This window comes from Camelus ferus, chromosome 6 (genome assembly GCF_009834535.1).
Source record: "Camelus ferus isolate YT-003-E chromosome 6, BCGSAC_Cfer_1.0, whole genome shotgun sequence".
Lineage (NCBI taxonomy): Eukaryota > Metazoa > Chordata > Mammalia > Artiodactyla > Camelidae > Camelus > Camelus ferus.
Window position 1 is genome coordinate 52,719,911 of NC_045701.1, and position 14,461 is coordinate 52,734,371.

General features: G+C 35.7%; 1 protein-coding gene across 9 annotated transcripts in view; it reads left to right on the forward strand.

The window, feature by feature from the left end:
- Positions 1–14,461, forward strand: part of FRMD6 (FERM domain containing 6) — a 212,813-nt gene that overhangs the window by 171,324 nt on the left and 27,028 nt on the right. For 8 of the 9 annotated variants that reach the window (XM_032482027.1, XM_032482028.1, XM_032482029.1 and 5 more), the window contains 3 exons: positions 5,918–6,163; positions 12,092–12,182; positions 14,172–14,275. In XM_032482027.1, coding sequence (XP_032337918.1) covers positions 6,065–6,163; positions 12,092–12,182; positions 14,172–14,275 — 294 coding nt within the window. In that variant the 5' untranslated portion in view covers positions 5,918–6,064. The remainder of the gene's footprint in view (positions 1–5,917; positions 6,164–12,091; positions 12,183–14,171; positions 14,276–14,461) is intronic. The other variant, XM_032482031.1, reaches the window with a different exon arrangement.

Here is a 14,461-nt window from a genome sequence, read left to right on the forward strand (position 1 = left end):
AGAGGGTTTGGCTTCAGATAGTTGATAGATGTCAGCTACTTTCTTCTTTAGCTAAAACAATAACTGCAAAACTGGCCATGAACTAGAAAGTGTTCAATTTACTTACTCTTCAAATTAAATGAGGAAAATAATTCTGTGGTTCCAAAATGAGTCTTTAAGCAAATGACCCTTAAGAAAAAAAATCCTCATAATACAGTGCATACAGAAAAATTGAAAATCAGGTATCATTTGTTTCCAGGTCAGTGTTTATATTTCTAGGTACTAGGATCAAAATACAGGACTCTCCAGTAACAAGTACCTAGTAATAACAGAAGTCTACTTACATGAGAAGTTTGGCAGTACACTCCAATAAAAATTGAAGTTTCAAGAAGGCTAAACTTCAAAGCTGTTGTGAAGATAGAGGTCATTAGACATTCAAGAGGTTGAAACTTTTCACTTAAAGGTTCAAGCCAGATTTCTGAGTTTGGAACTCAATTGCTAACCTCTAGTGGGAAAGTGTGTGTTTAGTAAGAGTTGTACTACTACTTAAAAAACAGCTGGATGGTAAAAAGTAGCCCATAGTGACTCTATAAGGAAACTTGTTCTCAGCAGTTGGTTCTCAGTGGTGGGTGATTTTGCCCCCAAGTTGACATTTGGCAATGTTCAAAGATGTTTTGGGTTGTCACAACTGGGAGGTGAAGGGATTCTCCTGTCATCTAGTGGGTAGAGACCAGGGATGCTGCTGAACACCCTACAGTGCTCAGGACAGCCCCTTTCTACAAAGAATATCTGGCCCATAATGTCAATAGTGCCAAGGTTAAGAAACCCCGCTGTAGAATCTTCCTTGTCCAAGGACATGTGTGTAGTAAGCCAAACAACCCACTTTTAATGAACATATGTGCCTGCCATTAGAGATTAAAAATACACACTGACACATGCGTGCACACACATTCACACACATAACCCACATAGCTAGTGACCCTGCTCTAAGAAGATCTGAATAAAGGAGATAGACAAGAAAAATAACAACTGCAAGCTACTGAGCTGAGCGTTAGTGTAGAGGTAGTGCTTCAGAATAACAGACACATTGTTTGCACAAGTGAGTTGTCCGTGAGGCAGAATTTCTGACTGAGCATTAGCTGGTCACAGGGCCAGCCCAGATTCAAGGGAAAAGGAATAGATTCTGCCTCTCAATGGGAAGCATGGCAAAGAGTCGGTGATATGCTTTAATATACCATGAGTACCTAACATCAGCCCTTGGCACACAGTAAGTATGATAGCGCTGCTATCTTGCCTCTTCTGAAGAGTATGTGAGCCTTGGCATTTGTTGTCCCCTCTACTTGGAAACCTCTTCCCTTGGGTGGATGGATGGCTAGAGGGAAGGAAGGAAGGAAATAAATTACATGCCTCTCTTAATTCTGGTATCTGCTCAAATGTCGGCTTACCAGAAGTGCTTCCCATGACGACCCTTCATGAAATAGCATCCACACTACCATCTTATCGTCATCAACTCTCTCACCTGCTCTGGGTGTATTTTTCTTCGTAGTGCATCTCACCATCTACATTATATATTGTCTGTGTATCTCCATTAGAGTAGGATATTTGTTCTGTTCGGTGCTCTGTACTCAACACTTACAACAACCCTTGGCACATAGGTGTTTAAGGCATATATGCTGAATGAATGAGTGAACAACATCAAAAAAAAAAAAAAGCTAATTTTACCAAGGGCATTTTGATGTCACTTTTAGGACACCATACATTAAAACACTATATACTGTTTATTACAAAATGATCTTAGCCACAGTATTCACATACCTAATAGTGTCATTTATTATTCTTCCTTAAGAATTGCCCATCAAAGTCTTTGCTCTTGGGAAGCAGGGACAGTATCATCATCTTAAGCGTCTTAGCAGTGTTATATCCCTAACTAGATGGTGAATTCCTGGGTATAGGGGGCACATCTTCTATTGCTTTTGTATTCTGCTTTTCAGCAAGTAAGTATTCCAGTACTGTGTGTGTAACTTGAGCTTCATAAATATGCAGTGATTAAGTTAGAAGACAGGGATCTCTGCAGTCCAGTTTTTCAGGGTAATTTTTGCCTTGTCTTTGCTAGGTACTAAAGATACTTCATTGACTGTTGATATATGCCTAATAACTATGCTTGCATTATAGTGAATTTTTTTTTATCAGATTACCACCCTTTCACTTTTTTTAAGGTGACAATCTCATAATTGAGAATTCACCTTTGCCTCCATTAAAAGTGAGACTGTACACGTTACGTGGGTAGGAAGTTTCTGGTGCCCTTGGTTGTTTTTTCCTTTAATAAACTTTTTGACTTTAGAATACTTTCAAATATACAGAAGTTGCAAAGATAGCACAGAGTTCCTCCATACCACACAGGTACCTACTTTCCCTCTTGAGGCATCTTCCATGAGCATGTCACAACTAATGAACCAGTATTGATACATTATAATGAACTAAGGTTTGTCCTTTTATTCCAAGGTGACCCAGTTTTAAAGGTTATATTGAATAATTTCTATAAAAATAGAAGTAAGTATTGAGTATCCATACTGGGTGGTGGCTAACTGATTCTTAAAAGAAATGAAGTAACCTTGTAAACAACGGGGTTGATCAGGAAATAAGGGACTTACAATAATGTGGCTTTAAAATTCAGGTGGGGAAGTCTCATAGCTTAACGTTTTGTTTGTATGCTGTGTATTCGTAAAGATGGCAGGATGGGGTTTGATCACTATATAAGTGTTTTGTTGTCTGGAAGATATGATACTACGACATGATTTGTTCTTCGTAGATATCTATGCCAGGATCATTGAATAGACAAGGGCTGCCCTGGAGCAGGGAATGTGCCTTCCTGGGACTGAGTTGGGACTTAGCTTTGGACACAGAATAAGTAGCCAGTGGCTCACAGGCTAAATTCTACAATTAAAATTGGTATAAATTTAGTCTAATTCTCTCTCCCAGGACTCTCCAATTTAAGATTAAATTTTATACTGAAGCACATTAGAGATACGTGTATTTTGCTGTTTTAGTGGAACTTCTTAATCAGCTTAAAGGCAGGCCTGGGTAAAGTAAAATCCTAATACTCTCTCTCTCTCTCAGGGCTTTTCTGGTTTGCTATCCTCAAAGCAGAAAAAGCAACAATGAAGCAGTACTACTTCTTAAAGATATTACTTTTATTAAATATTCTTCAGTAATCCTCTGCTATCCTTTTTTATGCTGCATTATCTAAACTATGAATAAACCAATAAATAAAAATTTCACTCAGTGTAACTTTAAAATTATTGCAATGATGCTCTGGAAACATCCCAAACCTCAGAAGATATTTTTTCTCTAGTTTATTTTTTAAAGTCTAGAAAGTAGGTCAGTAGAAATACCCCTCTTTAGTTGGTTTAATTAGAAATGGAAAATTATATGAGTAATTCAATTTGAAATGTAGGTTTAAATAATTATATTGGAATTAATATAATTTTAGAGTTTGAATTTAAATAAGATGCACTTAATCATAGCTTATAATTTTTTGAAAAGATTTTAATATCAGAGAGGAGGCCTGAGTGTTGGAATATATCAATTCATAGGGACAAATTTACCATGAAATATATTTGACAATGAAATAGTTTTAAGACTGTATTTCTCAAATAGTATGCCTAAGAATATTATTCTATAGAAACTTAGTAAAGATACCTTGTGAGGAGAGGGGAAATATTCTGTGCCCAAATAAGATTGAGAAATATTAAGTTAAACAAATTTAAGAAGTTGCCTGCAGGACTTCTCAGAGCCTTTAATGCTTTCTGAATTTCTAAGAGAGGGTATGTATAGGATATCTTGCTTTTCCAACTTATTTATCCCTAGATCACCTAGTAGCATTTTTCAGGAAAATGTTCTGAGTACACAAATTTGACCTGTTTTAGGAATTTACACCTTTGAAAATGTTGAGGACTTTCTTTTTTTCAGTTACAGTGATGATGTGTGCTGTCTTTCACATATGTTGCTTATCCCTCAAGATGTTTTCCCAGTGTATACTATCAAGGTATCATATCAAACCCTCAGCTCAACACCTTCCTTCTGTTAACTAAAGTGTGATTTCCGTGTGTGACTGCATGTCAGAGATACTTGGGAAGCTTTTTTAAAAGATTGAGATTCCCAGGTCCTGACTCTGGAGATTACAAGCAAGTAGCAATGTCACTGTGCTCAGGATTCTGTATTTATTACAAACACCCAGGTAATACTGATGCACCCAACTCTGGTCCTCCAACTGGTGCTTTGGTACTGTTAAACTAAAAGTGTGCATTCTTCAAATGGGTGACTGGATTTTGTGTGCAGTTAGTTTGTGGTAATAGAACAGGTAGGCTGATCATCCCATACTGGGGAGAACTGTAGCACTGACCTCTGGTGACACTCTGGGGTGATGTGAAACAGTTGCTATTATGTTATAAGAAGAGCAGAATATTCCTAAAGGGGCTTTTGGTCACCTTCCTAGTAAGGAAATAGTGTATATAAGATTATCATTTGTTTTTACTTAGTTTGAGTAGATCCCTTGTGGGTGGCATTTTATTTATGCTTTAAAAAGAAATACTAGTTTATATTTACTCATGGTGCCATCTAAGAATATATTCTCACCCATCTTCTTGCCGATAACAGATGGACATTGAACCTTAAGCAAATAGGCCAGGATTCTGTCTGATTTATGCTTTGATATATGTGAGTAATAGCTTTTCTATTAAAACTGTACGGTTATACTTTCTGCCTGGTAAGACAATTCCATATTCCTAGAAATTCCTACATATTCCACAAATACACCTGGAAAGAAACAATGTAAATAATTACTAATGGTTTGACAAGCAAGTAGTCTTAATATACTTTGGTTGAATAGTGTTATATTAGCAATAATATATGAAACGCTGGACACATTCATTAAAAGTAGGAAATATCCACCACTGTTTTAAAATTATTCTAAAAAAATAAATAAAATTATTCTGCAAGGTCTTGCAACACAATGAGACATGAAAGAGGAATAAAAGGCATGATTATTGAGAATTGGAGATAAAAATCTTCATTACTTACAAACATAATTGTATACACTGAAAATCTGAGAGAAGTTAAAAAATAAAATTACATAGTTTAATAAACTGATTAAATATGAGCAGTATCCAGAATCCATAGTATACAAATATAGTTTGATATATGCAGTCTCGTTATTTCTATGTGTTAGTTGATTGGTGAAATCAAATAGAAAAATTAAGTTTACATTGACAGGTTAGAGAATCAGGAGAGAGAGCAGTACCATAAAATCTCAGGGAGAAAAAAGTTGCAAGGAGGGCTTAACAGCCTTGGTAAGTGTCGTCCATAGAGAGATCAGCCAAAGTGAATCCTGTGGATTCTGCTGATGGTCTAGAGATCACTGGCTTCCTGTGGCAAAGCCATGCTGGTGAAGAGAAGCAAGTGGAAGCCAGGCCACAGTGGTTGAAGAAAGAGTATAATGTAAGAGCCAAGGCATTTATTTGTTTGATTGTAATGGACGGAAAAAGAGAGGGATTGAGAATTTTGTTGTCGGTGTTGTTTTGCCATTTTGTATGTTTATTTCAGAACCCTTCCTTGTCTTCCATGTGAGACTGGACACTTTTCAAAGGCAGGCCTCTGCTTCTGTGAGCCCTTCAGTGTATGGTACTGCCTTGAATGTATGAGGCACTCATTGGCTCCATGTTTGATACATGACTGTGAATGAAAGTTCTGAAACAGTTGATAGTGGGCAAAGTACAGAGTACGTTTCGGTCCCTTCTCGTTGATGAAACTAGGCAGCCCTCACTGTGAGACAGGCTGTGCCTGTGCCAACAGGAGCAGTTGTACTGCTGCCCTCTCCCCGTCTCTCTCCTCACCAGGCTCACCGCCTTCATTCACGGCCTCCTTTCGGGCTTTTTTACAGCTATGAAACCTACGTAGTGGAAGATCGTGATGCTTTTCCTGTAAGGGCGTGTGATGACGAGCAGAGTTTGGCTTTGGAGTGCTCGGAACCAGAGGAATTGCCGAGGACTCGGAGCCCAGCCCTGACCACCAGAGAGCCCACAACACAATGAACAAACTGAACTTCCATAACAACAGAGTCATGCAAGACCGTAGGAGTGTGTGTATTTTCCTTCCCAATGATGAATCTCTGAACATCATCATAAATGTGAGTAGATCCTACTTGAGAAATGTTTAAATAGTGATGTTCCCACCGGTGACCATGTTCAAGTTACGACTTGGCTAAGGGCAAAATCTTGACAGAATGAGACCATTAATAATGTGGCAGAATTAGGGAATTAAAGTCATCTACACAGGTATAAACTTTGAATTATGGCTAAAGTGCAGCTGCCTCCAACATTCTCTCACCAGTAAAATTATTTTGGTTACTATATTATAGAAAACTGTGGACACTTTGCTATTTTTAAATTTTTTTTATTGAACTATAATTTTTATTGATATATGTGTTTGCTTTTTAAATACTTTTGAGTTGTCACCTACACAAATGACATGGTAATATACAATTGCTAGCTTTTTAATATGCATTTTGATCATTGTTTTAATAGTGGCCTGTAGCCTAAGTCTAGCCAATTTCAAGAATAGGCTCTATGTTTGAACACTCAGCTGTTCCTTATGGTTTATGAGTCAGAGTTAACTCTCTTATTTAACTTGAACATTGAGGAATATGATACTTCATTTTTTTACTTTTAAAATTAAATTACAATTTATGTACAGCAAAGTATAGGAATCTTACGTGTGCATCTCAGTGAATTTTCAAAAGTGTATATACATCCATGTAACCATCATCCAGTTTGAGATATAGTAGATTTCTAGCACCCCAGAAAGATCTTTTGTGATCCCTCCTAGTTAACAGTCTCTACCCAAAAGGTAATAACTATTCCCACCTCTGTCACCATAGAGTAACTTTCTTGTTTCTGAAGTTCATGCAGCTGAAATAATGTGGTGTGCTTACTTTTGCATCTGGCTTCTTTCATTCTGCATTTAGCCTGTGAAATTCATCCATGCTCTGCATGTGACAGTTATTCTTTCTTTTTCATTATTGTATAACATTTCATTGTATGAGTATGCCCAGTTTCTTTATCCAGCTTTTATTTATGGATATGGGATTATTTTAAGTTTGGGGCTATTTATGGACAAAACTGTTATGAATATTTTATGTGTATGCACATATGTATTCATTTCTGGGCTTATACCTGAGAGTGGGTTGTGAATCATCAAGTATACGTATGTTTAGCTTTGGTAGAGACTTCCAAACAATTTATGGGCATCACAGTCATGCCTAGCATTTTTCAGCCCCTCTCCTATTATCAGCTTTCATATTCTTTCTTTCACTGATTGTATTCTAATGGAATTAAGGAAAAAATTGCCTTAGTGCATGCCTTGAATTAGTTTCCTTTGCTATATGCTACTATATTTTTAACCCAGTTTCTGTACAAAAGAATATTTCTAAATGGTACACTGAATCTGCATGACATTTAAATAGCTCCGTTAAAAGTTTATATAGGAAAAGGTGCTGCTTATTACCATTATTATTTTGGTTTTATTCTGACAGTCACCAGAGTTTCTTGAGTTACTGATATAACCTTGTTTTTGCTCACAGGAATTGTCTGACCATCAAACCTGCCTATTAAATGAACATTATCAATTTGTTGGGCAGAATTTCTATTGAATAGGTACATTCCTATTCAGGGTACTCAAAGTTGTTTTTGGACGTGTAAAGTGATAGACTATTATTTCCGCAGCATTTGGTTTTTGAAGCCTAATTAAAATTGGCAATGTTTTGCCAGTATGGGCACTGACAAAATATATTAAAATGTAATTTACATATATATATGAATATGCTTTTTGAGTTCTTTTATACAGTTATATAAAAAAGATACCAACTAAATTTTAAGAATGTATGTAAACATATAGCATGAGCACTTAAGAAGCTACTCTCCATTCCATTCCTGTCTTTCCACCTGGTAGAATATGTGTGCACGTGTTCATGTGTGTGTCTATATACACGTAAAGGATATGGAGCAAAACCTTACTGACCTCAGGTAACTGGAAGGAAGACTAACTGAGTGAGGAAGAGTAGGAGCTGATTAATTCGTACTAAAATCTCAGCTGAGGAAGAGAATTATGGAGAATTATTATCAGCAGATAGCCAGTCCATTTGTTCCTGTGGATCAGTGGTTTTAAAACTTGATATACATCAGAATTATTTGGAGAGCTTGTTAAATACTCAGACTATGGGACTCTACTCCTTGGAGATGCTGATCTAATAAGTCTAGGACGTAGGCATCTGCGTTTGACAATATCCCCTGAACGGGTGCTGTAGATACTTTAAAGTCTTGAGCCAGGCAGGCAGAGACATGTAGACTAGCACCACTTACTTTCTTTCACTCTACAGAACTGTTTAATGGACCGCATTTTGGACATCATCTTAGCGGCCTAAGCCTTAGAACAGTACATGACACATGGTAAAGACAAAGTAAATGTTGGTGGTTGTTAGTGATGATGATACAACTGTCATCATTATTTCTGAGAAATGTTATAAGATTATTTATATTTTGACTTGTACAATTTACTGGTTTTGTGACCTTTAAACAAGTTGTTTAAACTCACTCATCTTCCTCATTTGTAAAAGCAAATTGCCCGGTACCTAGCACATAGTAGGTATTTGATTTGTATTAGCTCCCTTTCTGCTTTATGAGGAATAATTAAGGGGCAGTATGCTAATGAGAAAACATGAGTGGACTTAAAAGACACAGACCAGAATTCAAATGCCATGTCTGAGTGACTTTTGGAAAATTCATTAAACCTCCTCCCTCAGCTTTAACATCTTCGCCTGTGAAATGGGAATAATACCTATGGTACAAGGTCATTGTGAGAGTTAAGGGTTAGCAAATAGCATAATTTCTAGCACATAGATAGTAGCTGCTGTTATCATTGTAATTCCCTATAAGAGATTAATTTTACACTTCAATTATCTTCTTTTGCAAAATTAGTATAAGAATTTCTACAGGATAGTCAGGACTATAATCATGGGCTGTAAGGCCATATATCATCACGATTAAGGAGGGCTTTAGAGTCACAGGGAACTACTCCACAACTTACTCTGCAGCTTTGGGCAAGTTAGTTTTTTTGCTTCAGTTTCCTCTTTGATGAAGTGGAGGTAATCTTACTCTTCTCACAGGGACACTGCGAGCATATAAAGATATAACGGGCATAAAGTGCTTATTGCAGTGTCTGGGACGTGGGTATTGCTCAGTAAGTGAGCACTTAATAGAGTAGCACTTGTTTTAATTTCTTTGAGTTGTTTGCTCATTTTATTAGGGCACTCTGTTAATTAAACTCTGCTGGAGTGTCTGAACTCCATGTAGATCTGTTCTTATTCCAGGGTATGTAGATGGTCCTCCCATGTCCAGACTCCTCTTTAGCAAGCTGTTGGACCAAAGGAGGGAGGAGGGACTGGGTTAAGTAGTATGGAGCCCCCTTCACTGCTAGAAAACCAAATCAGGACTGTCAAAGGACTGTTGTTTTCCACAAAGTGTTATTTTTGTCTTCAGAAAGTAGCAGTTGATGTTTGTAGAGTTGTGGTGGAACAAATTAATTATAACAAAAACTATTTCATTAATGCTTTCTTTTTTAAAAAATCATTTCTAAATATTTTTTTTAAACAAAGAAAGTTTCTTCCCTGACAAGTATAGTTGATGGAATGTTGCCTTCCTGCGTGTGGGGTAAATTTAGTGTTTTCAGTATTTTTAATTCCCCATTAGTTAAATTAATGGGGACTGTTCTAAGTGATTTTAATCATTAGGTAAGTATTAAATGTGGAAACTTGGAAATTTTCGGAAATAAAATGATGGTAAATGTAAGAGCCACAAAATATTTTAGTGATGTAAATTGTGGCTAAGAGCTTATACTTCACTGAAACAAGAGTGAACAATTTTTTTTTCTGGAGTTTATTTTAAACCTTCTTGCTCAGTAACAAACCATTGACATTTAGAATCAAATGCTGTTCTTATTAAAAAGTTCCATATAGAGTATATTTTTAGATAAGGTTTTAATTCTTATTCTTAATACCTCATACTCTATAGCACTTTTTAAAGTTCCCTTTGCTCCTGAAGATTAAAGAACTTGAAAAATTTGACAGTCAGCTAAAATGTAGCCTTAAAGACTCATAATATGCAAATACAAAAAACTTAAATTTGTTTTCACAGCAGGTACAACTTCAGAGCCACAGCCTTACTTAATTACAGTTCTTGAACAAGAACATTGTATTTCCTTGATAGATGTTAAAGAGCTTTATCAGTAGGCTCCAAGTACTTGATTTAAACTAGAGGAAGAAGAATAATTATATGAGATGCATGGAGGAAATGTACAGCATTATCTGAACAACAGTTACACAAAGTTACAACAGTGTTTATTTTATATACAGTGTGGGGTTTGAAATTTTTCTTTTAACTCTTTATCACATATTATCTAGAGCACTTTGTATATGATATTTTAAAATACAGTCAAAACCAAGGATTAAAGAACTCCTAGACTGTATGAGATTTTAAGTCTCAAAAATTTGTAGTATATAGTTCAGTTTTATGTAACATTTGACACTTTTTCCTTTACTTTATCATTTTCTTTATTTAAGCTTATCTGTAAAGTGGAATCACAGTAACATAGAAACTCAAATCCAAAGTCTTTTTGAGTGAATGAAGATGATCCTGATTTCCTCCTGGCAAATGTATCCTCCCAGTGGTGTTGGCTTTGCATTGATACATTTCCCCTAAATTCTTGAATGGCACGTTTATTAAATGATCTGCTTAGTGGGTCAGAGAGTAGTCTGTAGTCATGGAACAGAAGGAAGGTGAGGGGCCCACAGGGGAATCAGGCCTCTGGCTTTCATTCATCAGACATTTACTGAGTGCCTGCTATTTATCCTGAATATAAAATGAGTCACTGTCCCAGCTTCACTGAGTCCCTGGTGCTCCTGAGCAGATCTCAGCATTTTTTAATTTTCTGAATCTGGGCTGTATTTTAAGGTATGATTAAAAAGTCATTAATTCAGAGTTTACTAATTTAGAATTTGTAATAGTTAAAACTTACTGGCATCATAATTGAAGAAAGAAGTTGCAAGTTAATAGTACAGATGTGAGAGGAAATGCCACCCATAATATATGTACCTAAAATGATAAACTGATATGTTGCACATATTTTAATAATGTACACATAAAAATAATATACAAATTAGCAAAGTTGTGGGTTGCTGTCTCTGCCACTACTAGCTGCATATACTTCAAGCTTTCTGGTTTTATTTTTCCCCTACCTCTGTAAAATGAAGAAATTGCCCTGGATGGTCCTTAATGTCAATCTCAACACTCTTAAGCTTTAATGATTCTGAATTCAACAAGGCAGACTTATTAGAATTACTATCCCCCAAAATACTTCATCGAACATTTGAAAAGTCGTTAAAACTTTTAAAGACTTTAAAAACCTTTTAAAGACTGTTTTATCATTCAACATGTATCTTTTCAGAACAACTTAACCCCAGAGTTTCAAATTAATATGGTTTTATTATGTTTGAGTTATACTAGGACCCAGAAAAAAACACTGGTTTGGGTACTTAAAAGATATATCAATAAAAGTGATTAATTAAGATAAATAAAAGCAAGGTATTCACTCATTGTGCAGTATATGAGCATTTTGCTTAGACCATCAAGAGGAAAACTTTCCTTGTAGAGATACTTGCCAAATTAATCATTTTGATAAACTGATTAGGCTGTTTTGGGTTCCTTCTGAAACACATATTTATTGTGCACCCAAGGCCTTGTCCATGTATCGTAAGATTTATGAGTCTTGTACAAGATTGCATTGATACTTCATTACCACGTTGTAGACATTTGTATTGTAATAATCGTTAGTGAAACACAGCTGCAGATTAAAGTGATTTCCAACTGTTGTTTTGCTAGTGTCAGCTTGTCCTTTCAAGGCGTATATTTAGGATGCATTGCGTTGCCTGATTGTGGCTCAGTGTGTGGACTTGGTTGAATTATTATCTTAAGTTGTGGGGTTTTTGTTTTTGTTTTTCCTACAGGTTAAAATTCTGTGTCACCAGTTGCTGGTCCAGGTGTGTGACCTACTCAGGCTAAAGGACTGTCACCTCTTTGGACTCAGTGTTATACAAAGTAAGTCTCAGTCCCATTTCTGGTGGATTTAGCCAACTCTCCCTGAGGAAATGATATTTTATAGCTGTAACTTAAATTGGGCATATTGTTACATAATAGTGATTTTCAAAATACCCATGAACTGATTATCATTTTTAATCTAGTATTCATTATTTAAACCTAATTCTTCTGTATGTCTTATAAGATATAGAATTTTAGGTCATGTATTTATTATGATTTGAACATAAAAATTGGTTCCTTTTTAAGAGTTTGGATTTTCTGTGTTTGCTCTTTTACGTTTTAATGAACCAAGCTTGATTTTTGTTTCTTTGCAATCAGGGAGCAGCTGGAGCTAGTAGGAAAACATCTTGGATGGTTTTGTAATTTAATTTGTTTTATAATTTTTGACATTAAAAGGCATTTAGATACAGTGAAACTGACTTTTCTCTATTCAAATTCTCTTGCTGTTGAATATATAGTATAACAGAGATCTCTTAATTTACTCTTATTTTTTTTCTCCCTCCTTACCCCTTCTCTTTTTTCCAGTCAGAACATGTGACTTGGGGATGTGGGATCAGTTTCTTCTGTATACTTTATGTAGAGACAATTCAAGTAAAGGGCTTCATATAAGCTTTCTCTCCCAATAGCACCTTAGTTAGAGTTAAGTTCACAGAGCTAAGTGCAGCCATTCCTTAAAACTTTCTTCTTTCAAGTCGTATTTTAAGATTTCTCTAATTTAGTCTTCTAGATACCAAAAACCTTTCAAACCTTTGCTCAGTTTTTTGTGTGTGTGAAATATATTTATGTTTTATAATTGGAATGAATTATTTTCTACTGCTGGCATTGGTTTAAATTTAAAGGCTTACGAAATCTTGAGGATCTGGTTAGTATCATAAAATGCTTAGATCTGGCAGATTGGAAAGTGTATCATGATCAATGGATCAACCAGTTCTGTTCTAAAATGTGAACTGTTTTAGTCTAAAAAGACAGCTCTGGAGAGGCCAGAGAGCTTGGATCAGGGAGCACATCAGGAAGTGAGGAGTCAACCATTTGCTCTTCAGGTCTTCCTGTGGCAGTGAAAGCAGTAAAAACACGAATGCTCAGCTCTGTCCTTATGTTAGTACAGCCCTAAGTCATTCTTTCAGGGAAGAGCCAAGAAGGAATAAGATGCCGTACAGATTCTAAATTACTTTACTTTCATTTTGTACTCAAAGTTAATTCTTCTTATTCCAGCTACAGCCAGGCTGTTTATCTTTGTTGTTCAACAAGTCAATCTAATAAAACCAGTTTACAACTTCCTTAGGTTTCAGAATAAGAGTTTTTTAAGATGTCCTTTTTTAAAAAGAGGTTGTAGTATGGGGAAAGAACATGGGAACAGGAGTCAGATGACCTGGTTCTGATTCTGGTTCTACCACAGGCTAGCCATGTGGCTTTAGACATGTCCCTTGACTTCTCTCAGTTTCAGCTTTGTCTCATGTCAGATGGAAATCACTGCTCTACCTGCTTTACAGGATTGATGTGTGCTTGCGAATTCCTAAAGTGTAAAGCTCTGGTTGAACCGGCAGATGGTAGAGACACAGTGGTAGTGTGTTAAAAAAAATGTATATATATATATAGAGAAAGAGAGAGAGAAAGAGAGAGAGCTTGTTTTTCTAAGACCAAGTAACACCCACAGTGTTGGAAATTAGACTGTAAGTTATAATGACCCTAGAAACTAAGTAAAAGCAAGTGTTGGAATATTACTAACACTTCTTGTAAATGTTACACGTTTTTAATTGTGTGTGTTCTGTGTTGCAAAAGCAAGATAATTCATGAAGAATCTCATTAATATCTACCCCACAGACCGTTTTATTCTTCAGTATCTTGTTGAGTTTTCTTGATAATACGTGAATTCAGAGTACATTCATAAATCTTGAGGCTTTTTGAAAAAAATTTCTTTGTATATTCTTTTCTTTTAAAAAATTTAGCCTTTCTTTATCACTTTGTCTCCTTTTTTTTTTTAATGTGCAGACAATGAACATGTGTATATGGAGTTGTCACAAAAGCTTTATAAGTATTGTCCAAAAGAATGGAAGAAAGAGGCCAGCAAGGTACGACAATACGAAGTCACTTGGGTGAGATTACATTTATGAGCAAAATTATTTTGACTTTTTAAAGGGTTTATTTTAGCTATTATATATTAGAAAAATATCTTAACACTTTATACAGTAAAGAATGGGAAAGAGAAATGAATTTTAAGTTCTAAAATGTCACATTAATGAAGTATTAATAGCTTATAGCATATAACGATAGATTTTGGA